At 36.0% G+C, this 13,072-nt stretch overlaps 2 protein-coding genes across 2 annotated transcripts; both read left to right on the top strand.

Annotated features, from left to right (window-relative positions):
* Positions 1 to 2,430: 2,430 nt before the first annotated feature.
* Or52n2e (olfactory receptor family 52 subfamily N member 2E) lies at positions 2,431 to 3,387 on the top strand. Its single transcript, NM_001000178.1, has one exon. It carries the CDS (start codon positions 2,431 to 2,433, stop codon positions 3,385 to 3,387), a length of 957 nt encoding a protein of 318 aa, NP_001000178.1.
* A 6,841-nt stretch (positions 3,388 to 10,228) lies between these two features.
* Or52n2b (olfactory receptor family 52 subfamily N member 2B) lies at positions 10,229 to 11,194 on the top strand. The gene has a single exon (NM_001001029.1). It carries the CDS (start codon positions 10,229 to 10,231, stop codon positions 11,192 to 11,194), a length of 966 nt encoding a protein of 321 aa, NP_001001029.1.
* The last annotated feature ends 1,878 nt before the right edge of the window (positions 11,195 to 13,072 follow it).

The following is a 13,072-nucleotide window of genomic DNA, read 5'->3' as shown; positions in this document are numbered from 1 at the left end:
TCTATCAGAACCCTTTCAGAATCAACTTTTGGTATAATTTTCTTTCAGTTTCATCTGTGCTTGAAGATTAAATACATGCTGAAACTATCTCAAAAGTCCCAAAGGATGTTATCTCTCTAATCATAATCTTCTGAGACAATGAACTATAAAAAACACATTGAAGTGCACTCTCCAGGCTGGAGAATTCTCAAAATGATGCAGCAGTGCTGGGTGGATGTAGAGCCCCTCATGCTCAGGCTCTTGGGTATGGACACTGCTCTGCTCTCTCCTAGCACTGAGGTAAGTGACTTCTAATGACCCTTATTTTCAGAAGATGAGAAAAAGTCTAAGAATTCCAACAAATGTTGATAACAGAATTTCCACTCACCGTACAACACATTTCTATTCATCTGGGAGAAAAGGAAAGAAAGGTTTCTACAATTGTATAGCAACAGTAAAAAGTCTTCATAATTCATTGGAGACAATGAAGGTCAGTCAATCATGGTTGACAGAAGAGAAATTTATTTTCTTCACCTTGACTAATGGACAGCTATTATTAGATTTGCTTCCAGCAGAAGTGCCCTTTGTGAAGGTCCAGAGAGAGTAATATAAAACAAGACTTGAATACTAAAAGATGTTGACAGAACTAGCTGAAGAAGGATCCTCTGAAAAAAAATCCTCCTCTGCAAAATTCCTACACAACTAGGGACCACACAATGTCTTTCCAAAGAGTCCCAGATGAGATTCCAGCAATTTCAGACCATTGTTGGGTAGAGAGCTCCCTTAGTAAGAGAAAAATAACTCCCTCACTTCTCATACCTGTCACATCTCTGCCCTAAGTTACTATTAAGGGTACGGTTTCTCTGCCTTGGATTTAAAAATCATGTTCTTACATCATCGTAATTTGTTAAACTTGTTACGCTTAGCTTGTGAAACTTCCCATCAGCATTGGTTTTGTCACTCATGGTCACAGACACAAACATTGAATTAGAAGAAAATTCAAACTTTCATGTGATTCTTGCTTTGCCATTTTAAATTTTGTCACCCTGCATTTGTGTTTTCTCATTTACACAATGAAGATATAGAATGTACCTGTGCTATATAGATTTGAATAGAGGAATCAGCATTTTCTAAAATATTAATATGGGATTTTGCCTAATTGAATAATTAATATATTTCCCCAGATTAGAATGTTGTCAGGAATGCCTAAGGCATTCGAACTATCAAAGCAATTAATAGTATTTGCTTTTTTATATATATTTTACAATTAGTGGGCTAATATACATCAATTGCTAAATTACAGGTAATGAGTATAATCTCATTTTGCTGTATGAATACATCTATAGTTGTAGAGCTGGAGATTTCTTCTCTTTATGAGTCATTGAATTCTTCAAATTCAAGTCTGTCCCCCTACTTTGTATGGCAAGAAAAGCTTTATTTCATAGTCAGGGTCCCTACATGTCTATTGTAAATATGTTATAAAAAGAAGCTCTTATATTGTTTAAATAGATTTTTGACAGCCTAGATTTTTCTTCTTTGGTATATATTTTAGTGCCATGAATGTGCTAAAAATAAAAATAGATCATTGTGAAGCCCAGAAATCTGACATGGGAAATTTGAGACAAAATTTCTGGTACTGAGGGAGGCAAAGAAAGAGCTACATTTGACTTGTCTGTCTGTGATGCAATGGTCATTATGGGTAGATTTTTAGCACTCACGATGCATTGAGAGACAGTGTGGATTTCTGCAATTGTTGATTAGTTTTAAGTTGCAGGAAGAATGCAGACCCAACAGTTCAGATCTCTACAAATATCCTGGCCCTTTTGATGAGGCAGCTTCAGAACCCTTTAGCTATGTTAGGATTGAGACATTGAAGGTACTCAATGAGAGACAAATTACTTTACCGAAAATACAGTGGCTACTAGTTTAGTCACCTTTTAGTGAGTTTCAGGAAATCTGATTTAATTTTACAGGATTTTGTTCCAGATTTAAAGATATGTTTTTGTATACTTATCTATCTAAAACACAGGAAAAATTGTGAACTGGTTGGAAGCCATATAAATTAGATTTTCTGTTCGTAATAGTGTATATAATAATAGGGTGCTTATATCCTAGGAATACTTATTAATCATAGTCATAGCACATGGTATAAAAGAATCCTTTTCTATAATCTTGCCAACAGTCTGAGCTTGGTACACTTATATCATGGTAAAGAGTGAAAGGTGAACCATAAATTACTTAGTCAACTGACAGCTTCATATATCATGCCAAGTGGAAAACGGCAATAGACTATGAAGTTATAAATAATTCTGCAAAACTTTTTAATGATTTCTTTAAAAGCTTTAATGGTAATTTTTACATTGTAAGTCCTCCATTACCTTTTGTTTATATCCTTTCCTAGGTTACTGACATTATTATTGAGTATAAAATACTCTCATCTTGCCTGCCATTATGTCTGGATCCAACAGCTCCAGCCTGATCCCAGAATTCTTTATCCTCAATGGTGTTCCTGGGCTGGAAGATGCACATGTCTGGATCTCTCTGCCATTCTGCTTCATGTACATGATTGCTGTGGTGGGGAACTGTGGGCTTATCTACCTCATTGGCCATGAGGAGGCTCTGCACAGACCCATGTACTACTTCCTGGCCTTACTCTCCTTCACTGATGTTACCTGGTGTACTACCACTGTGCCCAATATGCTGTGCATATTCTGGTTCAACTTTAAGAAGATCGGATTTAATTCCTGCCTTGTCCAGATGTTCTTTGTCCACATGTTGACTGGAATGGAGTCTGGTGTGCTCATGCTGATGGCCCTGGACCGCTATGTAGCCATCTGCTATCCTCTTCGATATACCTCCATCCTCACCAACCCTGTGATTGCCAAGGCTGGGCTTGCTACATTCATGAGGAGTGTCATGCTCATCTTTCCATTCACTCTCCTCACCAAGCGCTTGCCCTATTGCAGAGGCACCCTTATCCCCCACACTTACTGTGATCACATGTCTGTGGCTAAGGTATCCTGTGGCAATGCCAAGGTCAACGCAATATATGGCCTCATGGTTGCTCTGTTGATTGGTGTGTTTGACATTTGCTGTATCTCTGTGTCTTACACTATGATACTGAGGGCAGTGGTGAGTCTGTCCTCTGCTGATGCTCGTCACAAGGCCTTCAGCACCTGCACATCTCATATCTGTGCTATTGTGATCACTTATGTGCCTGCCTTTTTCACTTTCTTTACTCATCGTTTTGGAGGAAACACTATTCCCCACCACATCCACATCATAGTGGCCAACCTCTACCTGCTCTTGCCCCCTACCATGAACCCAATTGTTTATGGAGTCAAGACCAAGCAGATTCGGGAAAGTGTAATCAAGTTTTTACTTGGAGACAAAATAAGCAATACCTAAAACAAATGCATGTTATGACCAATTACATTGCCTTGATGGGGAAAATAGTGGAGAAAAATGTTACAAAAGATGAGTAAAATAGAATTCTGTCATCTAACTTATAAATGTTCTGGTCTTCACTATTAAAATTATGAACTATTCTTTATAAGGAAAGTTCTGCCAAAGAATAGAATGTAGAACTTGATGTGCAAGGCATTCATTCTGTATAAGTCATTTTGTGACTACAAAATTCTATATAAATAGAAAAGGAATGAATTTACTGATATAGGCTAAGTGTTAATCTTTGCTCCATGTTTAGTCATCTCTGTTAAAGACAAATTCTTTCTTTCTTTTTTTATTGGATTTTTTAAAATTTACATTCCAAATGCCATCTCCCTCCTGGTTTCCTGTCTATAACCCCCACATCCCATCCCCATTCTTTCATGAAGGTGTTCCCGCACCCAAGCACCTGCCCTTTCCTTTCTCCCCACCCTGACATTCCCCTACACTGGGGTTCAATCCTTGGCAGGACCAACGGCTTCTCATCCCATTGGTGCCCAACAAGGCCACCCTCTGCTACATATGAGCTAGAGCCATGGGTCTGTCTATGTGTACTCTTTGGATGGTGATTTAGTTCCTGGGAGCTCCTCTTGGTTGGTATTGTTGGTTGTTCTTGTAGGGTTGCATGTCCCTTTAGCTCCTTCAATCCTTTCTCTAACTCTTCCAACGGGGACCCCATTCTCAGTTCAACGGTTGGGTGCGAGCATTCGCCTCTGTATTTGTCATGCTGTGGCAGAGACAAACTCTTAGGTGAAGTGTGTTGCTGATGTAGAAAACATGGTTTCAGTGCAGCTATATATATGAATGACAGGCTATATTTTGATATTTTGTGGAGTATTTCCATTCTAATATTTGTTAGCTTTATAAGTACTCTATTTTAAATGTCTGTAGAGTTCTGTTCTTCTCTCCATATTCAGTTTTTAAGCTCCATGAAAACTGGTTTCATGAAATGTAATTGTGTTGTTGATTAAGGAGGTTATATCATCAGGTTTCTTTGATATTTGATATTATTTCACCCATTCATTCATTCTTGAGACATAAATATGTTTGACTAATATTACTAGGTATAAACTGAATTTAATTTGAGGAACACAGAGCTGAATGTCAAATAATACCATATCATAGGGCACTGAGAATAGACACACTGGTGAGGGAAACATAAATAAAAGATATGCAAAAAAGTAGAAATGGTTAAAAAATAGATGCAATCTGGAAGAAGGACATTTTTTGTCAAAAAGTATTAGAATGTTTTATTGGTTTAGGATCTTGTCAGTCTGAAGGTTAAAATGCTTGATTTCTTTCTTTTTTTTTTACACAAAATTAAATTATAATTTATTTTTATTATAAGGTACATAATCATAGTCTTTATTGTATTTTACATCTCTGTGAACATAGAGAGGCAGTAGTCTCATAATTAGAAAGGTTTTAGAGGATAAAACATACACATTTGAAGTCTAGATGCAGAAATATACCTTTATGAATATGTGTTAATATAAAATAGGATCCCTGTTTCATATCTCAGATGGTAAAGTTAAGATAAGCAAAATGGTGCATCCAAATTCTAAAACTGTGAAGTTTACACATGGACAAAGTATGGAGTAATGTGCATTTTATCTGCAATTGGACTTCATCTTATTCTATTCTAATATGCTTAGTTGAGATTCTGAGACCTAGATTCAATGCTATACCCTTTAGAGAAGAAGGAGAGGGAGGATGGAGAGAGGGGACTTGGTGAAGGTGGGACCTAGAGGCAGCCTTTGAGATGTAAATAAACAAATTTAAATTAAAAAGAAAAGGAAATTATAAGATTTCAATTTTCAATTGAGTCAATCTCATTATCAGTAGTGCATTCAAAATTAATGAAGAGTTAGCATAATTCTTACACAATTTAATATATTCAATTCTTTCACAGATTATGTTTCTACTTCATTTCTGTGCATTGGCACATATACTATTTATGTATACTAATTATTTTGTGAAGAAATACCATATGGAAGTTACTAAATTATTATCTATATTGCTTGTATCAACTATCAGAAAAATTTTAATTATATTAATGTCTAATGTTATAATTTTTCTATTTACTTCATTGTTGTGAAAATATTCCATAAAAATTCCACAAAATATTTGATTTTATGTGTTGGTTGGAGTGTTTGATATATGCACTAATGATTCATTCCTTATTATTTAACGAAAAACTCAGACTTTTATTCCAAATGTTTGATTTCTCAGAATTAATAAAATTCTGTATGTCTACAAATATCAATCTATATTTTTTTCAAATTAGACAATGGCTTACATATTAACTATCTGAAATGTCGACAAAATTTGAATTTATTTTCAAACCTATTTAGCATCAATCTCTGCACATGAAAATGTTTAAAAGAAAACATCTGGAAGGGTGTGTGACACTGATTGTTAAGTCCCCCTAGATAGCAAATATATGTGTTTATGTGGAAATGAATGAGCTTATGTATTCATTAAATTATTGTAAATTCAGAATATATAAAATCTATATAGAACACACTTATGTGTAACTTTTTACAATATACATGAATTTGTGTCTCATCTTCTCTGTCTTACTTTTGCAAAAACTTTATAAAGTTGGAGTACATGTATATGTGTGTACTAATGTGTGAACATATGCATATGTGTATAGGAGGTGATAAAAGTGTAGTAAGATCAACTTTTGAAAAGGTAAATAAAATGAAAAATAAGTTTAGGACTATCAGAGTTATACATAGAAGAACACATAACTTTAATATTATTTTTCTTAATTTTATTTAATTTTTTATATAATATATTTTAGTCATTTTTTCCTCCCAGAGACTCATCCCACACCCTCCAAAACACCCCCTTCCCAAATAACATAATCAAAGATAAAAACAAACAAAACCCAAATAAAAAATACCCAAACTGCAACAATAACAACAACAAAACAACCAAAACATGTTGTCTGTTTTATGTTTGCCTTCTACTACTGGACAAAGCGCTTGTCTGCCCTTGTGGTGGTTGACATTCCTATTAACATTCAGTTGGACAAAATGAATCTTGCCTTTCAGAGTAGGTATCAGTTGCCAGTAGCAACCTGGCATAGAATAGGAGTTAGTGTTCCTTCCTCTCTTTGGTGCTGGGATTTGATTTGGTTTGAACCTGTACAGATCTTGTGTATGCTGTCCCTAAAGTCCATTTAAAAAATGATGATACTGTTCCTCTTTGGTTTCCCCAGTTTTTAAGATCTAGTAAGTGTGAAAATTAGCGTGATTCCCAGAGGATCTACCTCTCAGAGAGCAAACTGAAAAGAGCCAATCAGTCACAAAGTCAAGGTTATGTATTCCTCAAAAACTCCAACCATGCTGGCCACATGTAGAACTTGACTGTCACAGAATTCCTGATGCTCAGTCATGCACACGAGTCTGGTTTTCATTTACTCTAAGGTGAGTTGGGATGACTTCCAAAAACTATTACTGTTGAAAATAAAAATAAATGTAGTGATTCGGGTATGATTGCCGATGAGGACAATAATACATGGCTATCCCTTTGGGGAAAAAAATAAAATATGACCTACCTAAAATATGAAATAAATTTTAATGTTCCCCTAATTCCATGCAGATGGCAAGGTTCAGGCAGTTTAAGGTCCCTGTAGGAGGAAAATATTTTTCCTTAACTAAAACTGGAAAAGTGATTCTAGTGGAATGATCTTGGCAGGAAAATGCAAATTTACTCAAAAGTAGAAGACCAGAAAGTAGGATGTGTTGGGAGGATTTGGAGAAGAAGACATTCTATGAAAGTTCTTCAATGCATTCTCCCATGCAGCAAGAGCCAATAGCAACTGTGTAAATTGGTGCAGACAAGAAAACCAGGAAATCTTGCAGAGAGCCTCTGTGTAGAGGGCTCCTTCAGTGAAGGACCAGCTCTAACTTCTCACATTTTCTCTGTCTCTCTTTCCTAAGAAACTATGAAAAATAAGATATTTTTCTCTTGCACCTGAATATCCAATTCTTCCTATCTCATGAGGTCATTGGCTGTTTCTTACAATTAGGGACTATGTCACCACAGTGACAGAGACTGATGACCTTTCAACAGGAAACTCACAATTTGCCAATACTTTGCTTTTGTGAGCTAAGGCAGTTTTGAGTTACCCTGTGCCTACATTCCCTTTCTTATACAATGATACAGTGAGAATGATATATCTATACAATGTACTCACTGGAATAATTTATCTACTTGGTTGACTAATGTGTTCTGAGAAACTCGAATGCTTTAAGAAATGTTGAAGTCAAGAAAAGTGTGAAAAGATAAAACTTTTCTTTTAATATGTTGTTGATTATTGTAATATATAATTTGCATTAGTGACTATATTCCTGGTTTCGACGAATTCTTCTCACCTAGCTGATCTAATTGGTCTATGATATAAGCAGTACTTTAAGAACATTTCCTATTAATTTATACATATCATTTTATTTGGGGCAAAAGAAAATTCATATTAATGAGGTATATGTGCTTATTTATTTTTAAAGCCTGGTTGAATATTCCATACTGTAGGACACAGAGAATCATGGGTAATTTTCAGAGTTCTTGGATATTTAGTTTTATAATTGCCAAGAAGACTGAGAAAGTTACTTAATGTAACAATGAGGCACAAAACAGAAATGTATTACTTATGGTGTTTTTAGAAATTCAGCCTAAATCATAATGATTTTCCTAATAAAGCTCAAGTCAATAATCTAAATAATAATATTTAAATTCAAGCATTATAATATAATGCAATACAAAAAGATACTAATTTGATACATGCAGGAAAACATGAAAAATTCTTTTTTTTGTAACAAACCATTATTTTTCTATGTAAGTCAAAGGTCCTTGTGTGAACATTAAAGTACAATTTATAACAAACAATATCCTTGAATCTAAGTCAAGGTATCTCAGACACTGTTACTATTCCATGGAGTAATAGCTTACACAGTGCAAAGTGTACATATTATGTGTCCAGAACCAAGTCAAGTGTTCTAATGACACACAGGCAAGCACTGCATAAATACCTCAGATTCATTCGTGTGTGTGTGTGTGTGTGTGTGTGTGTGTGTGTAATTTGGTCTGATTTTCTGGGATCTCCACATTCAGATATAGTCCAGATCCACAAAAGAAGCCATACTATTATTACCCTTTGACTATTATAATTGCCCAAGGTAAGCTTTGTGATTTTCTCAAGTTGGTTAGATAATCAATTTAAGAGACAAGATTTAATCTACACTCTCAGTTCCCAGATTCTTATACCAAGCATTGACTAAAGGTAGGCCATTATTGTATTTTTGGAGAGGGACATTTAACAATTTGCTTTCTCTTCATTCATATATACTATATTACTATAAACATAGTGTAAAGTGTAGAAGATCCTTACAGCTCACTGAAACTTGAAAAGAAAGGTCTATATATGCATTTCCTTTGACTGAACTATTCATCCCTTCTACCTTGTCATCAAGACCTGATGTTCTCTCTTTTGTGTTTTTGGATATGTTGAAGTTCCCTCCAAGGTTTGACATCCTGAGGTTTTAATTTCCAGCTCTTTGGGTTTTCTTTAGTGATTCTATTTTTTTCTACTTTCATGTCTTAAATTTTTCATCATTTCAGTCAATTGCTTGTGTTTTCATTATCTTCATTAAAACATTTATTCACATCCTTCACACCATTTTTGTGTTGCTATTTTGAAGTCCTAGTTATTATGCTTCAGTGATTTTTTTCTTTCTCAAGATCCATCACACTAGGGTTTCTGAATTCTGGAGGGAATCATATTATCTTGATTGTTCATATTCTTGTTTCTGCACTGGGATATAGACGTTTAGAGTAATGATGTTTGAAGATCTTGGTATAACAATCTGGATTTGTCTTTGTTGAGTAGGTGCTCTGTTCTTCAGTTGTTGTAGCCCACATTGGGTCCAAGTTAAGTGTGGGAGTAGTGGTGTCCCTAAGTGTCAGCAAAGTCTGGTGACTGTGGGGTTCCTGGGAGATAGTACTTCTGGTACCCAGCTAATGTTGCAGGTGTGGAGCCCCTAGTAGAGAGCTGATCTGTGAACTTGTGGAGAACCACAAAGAAATGGAGATGAGCTATAAGGAAAAGCTGAGAGGGGCAGTGAGAAAGAACTAAGGGGGCTCTGGAGATCTGAAAAAAGAGACAGTGTGTCAAGGGGCTTGAGATAGGTTGGGTGTAGGGCATCAGGTAGGCCAACTGCAGCGGGATTAAAGTCAAGTATGGAGAGATCTGGATAAAGAATAGGAAGGAGCATCAAGGTTACCTACTTAGTGTGTCCACTGTGGGTCCTTGTCAGATAGTGGTTGTGCATGTCTTTGGGTATCACACAGGAATACAATGAGCTATAAGGAAAAACTGATGGATGTACTGATGAAGCGGAAGGAACAACTGTCTGTTATTTACTGAATGTTGTTTCGTTCTACTAGAACTCTTGAAATACAGTGATAGTTTCTGTGATAGTTTACCAGTTTTTATTTATAAGTCACCAGTGGAAACCCTGCAGCTCATTCTTCTCCATATATCCTAGCATCTTCCTTTTAGTATTAAGGCTTACTGCCCTCTGGCTGTTTTAGCAGAAGCAGAGAAATCTAAAGCAGTTTTCCATAAAAAAGAATTCTCCAATGGAATGTTTCTGACATCTATAGAAGTCAACTCCTTAGTGATACTTTCCTCAAGTACTTCCCTAACCCTCTACTTACCTTTGATTTATATTCTTTCCGAAGATACTGATACTGTTAAAGAATGTAAAATGCTTTCATCCCACCAGCCAATATGTCTGGAGCCAACAGCTCCAGCCTGACCCCAGAATTCTTTATCTTGAACGGTATTCCCGGGCTGGAAGATGCACATGTCTGGATCTCACTGCCATTCTGCTTCATGTACATGATTGCTGTGGTGGGGAACTGTGGGCTTATCTACCTCATTGTCCATGAGGAGGCTCTGCACCGGCCCATGTATTATTTTCTAACCCTGCTCTCCTTCACTGACATAACTTTATGTACCACTACTGTACCCAATATGCTGTGTATATTCTGGTTCAACCTCAAGAAGATTGGATTTAAAGCTTGCCTGGCCCAGATGTTCTTTGTGCATACCTTCACAGCAACAGAGTCTGGCATGCTAATGCTCATGGCCCTGGATCGCTATGTGGCCATCTGCTACCCTTTGCGCTATGGGACCATCCTGACCAATCCTGTGATTGCCAAAGCTAGTCTTGCTACTTTCTTGAGGAGTGTGTCATTCATCCTCCCTTTTACCTTCCTCACCAAGCGCCTGCCCTATTGCCGAGGAAACCTCATCCCCCATGCCTACTGTGACCACATGTCTGTGGCTAAGATATCCTGTGGCAACGTCAAAGTTAATGCAGTCTATGGTCTGTTGGTTGCTCTTGTGGTTTGTGCATTTGACATATTCTGTATCACTGTGTCATACACAATGATATTGAGAGCAGTAATGAACCTGTCCTCTGCTGATGCTCGTCACAAGGCCTTCAGCACCTGCACATCTCACATCTGTGCTATTGTGATCACTTATGTGCCTGCCTTTTTTAACTTCTTCACTCATCGTTTTGGAGGACACACAATTCCACACCACATTCACATCATAGTGGCTAACCTCTACCTGCTACTGCCTGCTACCATGAACCCAATTGTTTATGGAGTCAAGACCAAGCAGATTCGGGAGAGTGTGATCAAATATTTTAGTGGAGACAAGAGCGGCATTGCTGATATAAAATGATTAAAACACAAGTGAATTTCTCGAAATATGAAAAATAGTAAATAATTTCATAAAATATTCAGGTGAATGGTGTCAATTCATCTAGCTTTATCCATTTCAGTAGACTGAAATAAATAGAAAACAGTGTAGAGGAAATTCATAACAAACGTGGAAAAGATGATTTTAAATCAGTCATGTTTGTAAATTTTCTCTAGTATTTGCAATTTTAAGATATGACATTTTTTATTGAGAAAAAATATTACTGAAACCATCGCTTGACAGATAATGTATTTATGCATTGGAGAGCTTATTTTTCTTAGTATTTATAGTCTCGTGGTTGCATTGTGTTTGGAGGAGGATATCATAGTATGATTCGGTCACATATCCTGTCCATTATTGGCAAGCTAATATTTCTATGATAACAACTAGGTTAAGTGTCATAAATATTTTCCAACTTATATTTTTGATATACTGGAAATATTCTACTTGAGTTGCTAATTTTATTTATTAAATGTAGCTATATTTCACATAAAAATGTCTAGGAGTTCTTTTTCTGTGTTGCCACTCAAGAATCTGTATGAATTATATTTTGCTATGTTATAGGCTAAGCAGGCAAAAAAGTTATTAGCAAATTTGTAAGTTTGTTTGTGTTTTTTTTTTGTTCATTAATTCTTTTTGAGAAACCAACTCTGTAGCCTTGGGTCTGAGAGTATAAAATGTAAATGTTGGTCTTGGAAACACAAGAGAAAGCATACATTAAACAAAAGAAACAAAGATGTGAGTTTTTAATGCATACAATATGGAGGAATCAATCACTAGTAGGAACAAGAGAAATATTCTGACAATTTTGGTCCCAAAGTTTAAAATCTTCCTCTGCCCTTTAATTTCTAGAGTTTGTACTTTAACCAGTTACTTACTTTCTCACAACTCACTGCCCATGTTTTTCTGCTATGCAAATACTTCTTATTACAAAGAGAAATTGGCTAACTATGCATTCTTATGCTCTCTGATGCATACTTCTGATAAACACTAGCAAATCCAGGAAACTGTGCTACTTATTGTATGAGCGGGTAATTTCAATGCTGCAACATTCTGTGTGCAACAGTCTAAAAAGATATCATTCCATTATGAATTAATATATTCCATTCCAAAGAATAGATGATTAGTTTTTCTACGTAGAATCTTTCATACACTGACCTCAAGTATGTTATCAATATTGGCTACAAAGTGTTTCTGAGTGTGGTCTATGTGACTGATTCAATGTTAGACACAGACAGAAAATAGAGGGTTTCACAAAGTATAGCTAATTCCTAATTTAGTAGAGAATAGAAAAGGCATAAGAATGATCACTTTAACACCAAAATCCTGCTAATTGTTATGGAGAGATCATTGCAATAGTACAGACTATAATTTACTAACTGCAGAGGTGAATGAAGGCTTTAGTGTGAAAGAAAAGTATGAGGCAAATCATGTGTGTATGCCGATGTTCAAGAAGCAGCAGATGGGAATTAACTGGAAAAATAATCTCTATACTAAGATAATGGCTAAATAGTAAGCATCAGGATTTCCCATTCACTTGTGGAATGGAGGAACAACAGAAGGTATGGCCAGATTTGTAGTCAGATGCTGAATAAGAAAGAGTCTTGAATGTTGTCTTAAGTTTTATTGTTGTGAAGATAGACCATAATCACAGCAAGTCTTATAGAGAAAAACATTTAATTGGGGCTGGTTTACAGTTCAGAGGGTTAGTCCATTATCATCCCAGCAGGAAGTACAGTGCATGAAGGCAAACATGGTCCTTAGTATGTGAGAGTTCTACATCCAGATTGGAAGGCAGAAGAAGAGAATAACACTGGCCTTGGCTTGAGATTCTAAAACCAGACAGCCTACACCCTAGTG

Source organism: Rattus norvegicus, chromosome 1 (genome assembly GCF_036323735.1).
Source record: "Rattus norvegicus strain BN/NHsdMcwi chromosome 1, GRCr8, whole genome shotgun sequence".
Taxonomy (NCBI): Eukaryota; Metazoa; Chordata; class Mammalia; order Rodentia; family Muridae; genus Rattus; species Rattus norvegicus.
Note: the sequence above shows the minus strand (reverse complement) of the source record. Positions and strands in the feature narration are given on the sequence as shown.

Excerpts from the sequence above, each read along its gene's own strand:
- Or52n2e (NM_001000178.1), top strand. The coding sequence starts at position 2,431 with ATGTCTGGATCCAACAGCTCCAGCCTGATCCCAGAATTCTTTATCCTC.
- Or52n2b (NM_001001029.1), top strand. The coding sequence starts at position 10,229 with ATGTCTGGAGCCAACAGCTCCAGCCTGACCCCAGAATTCTTTATCTTG.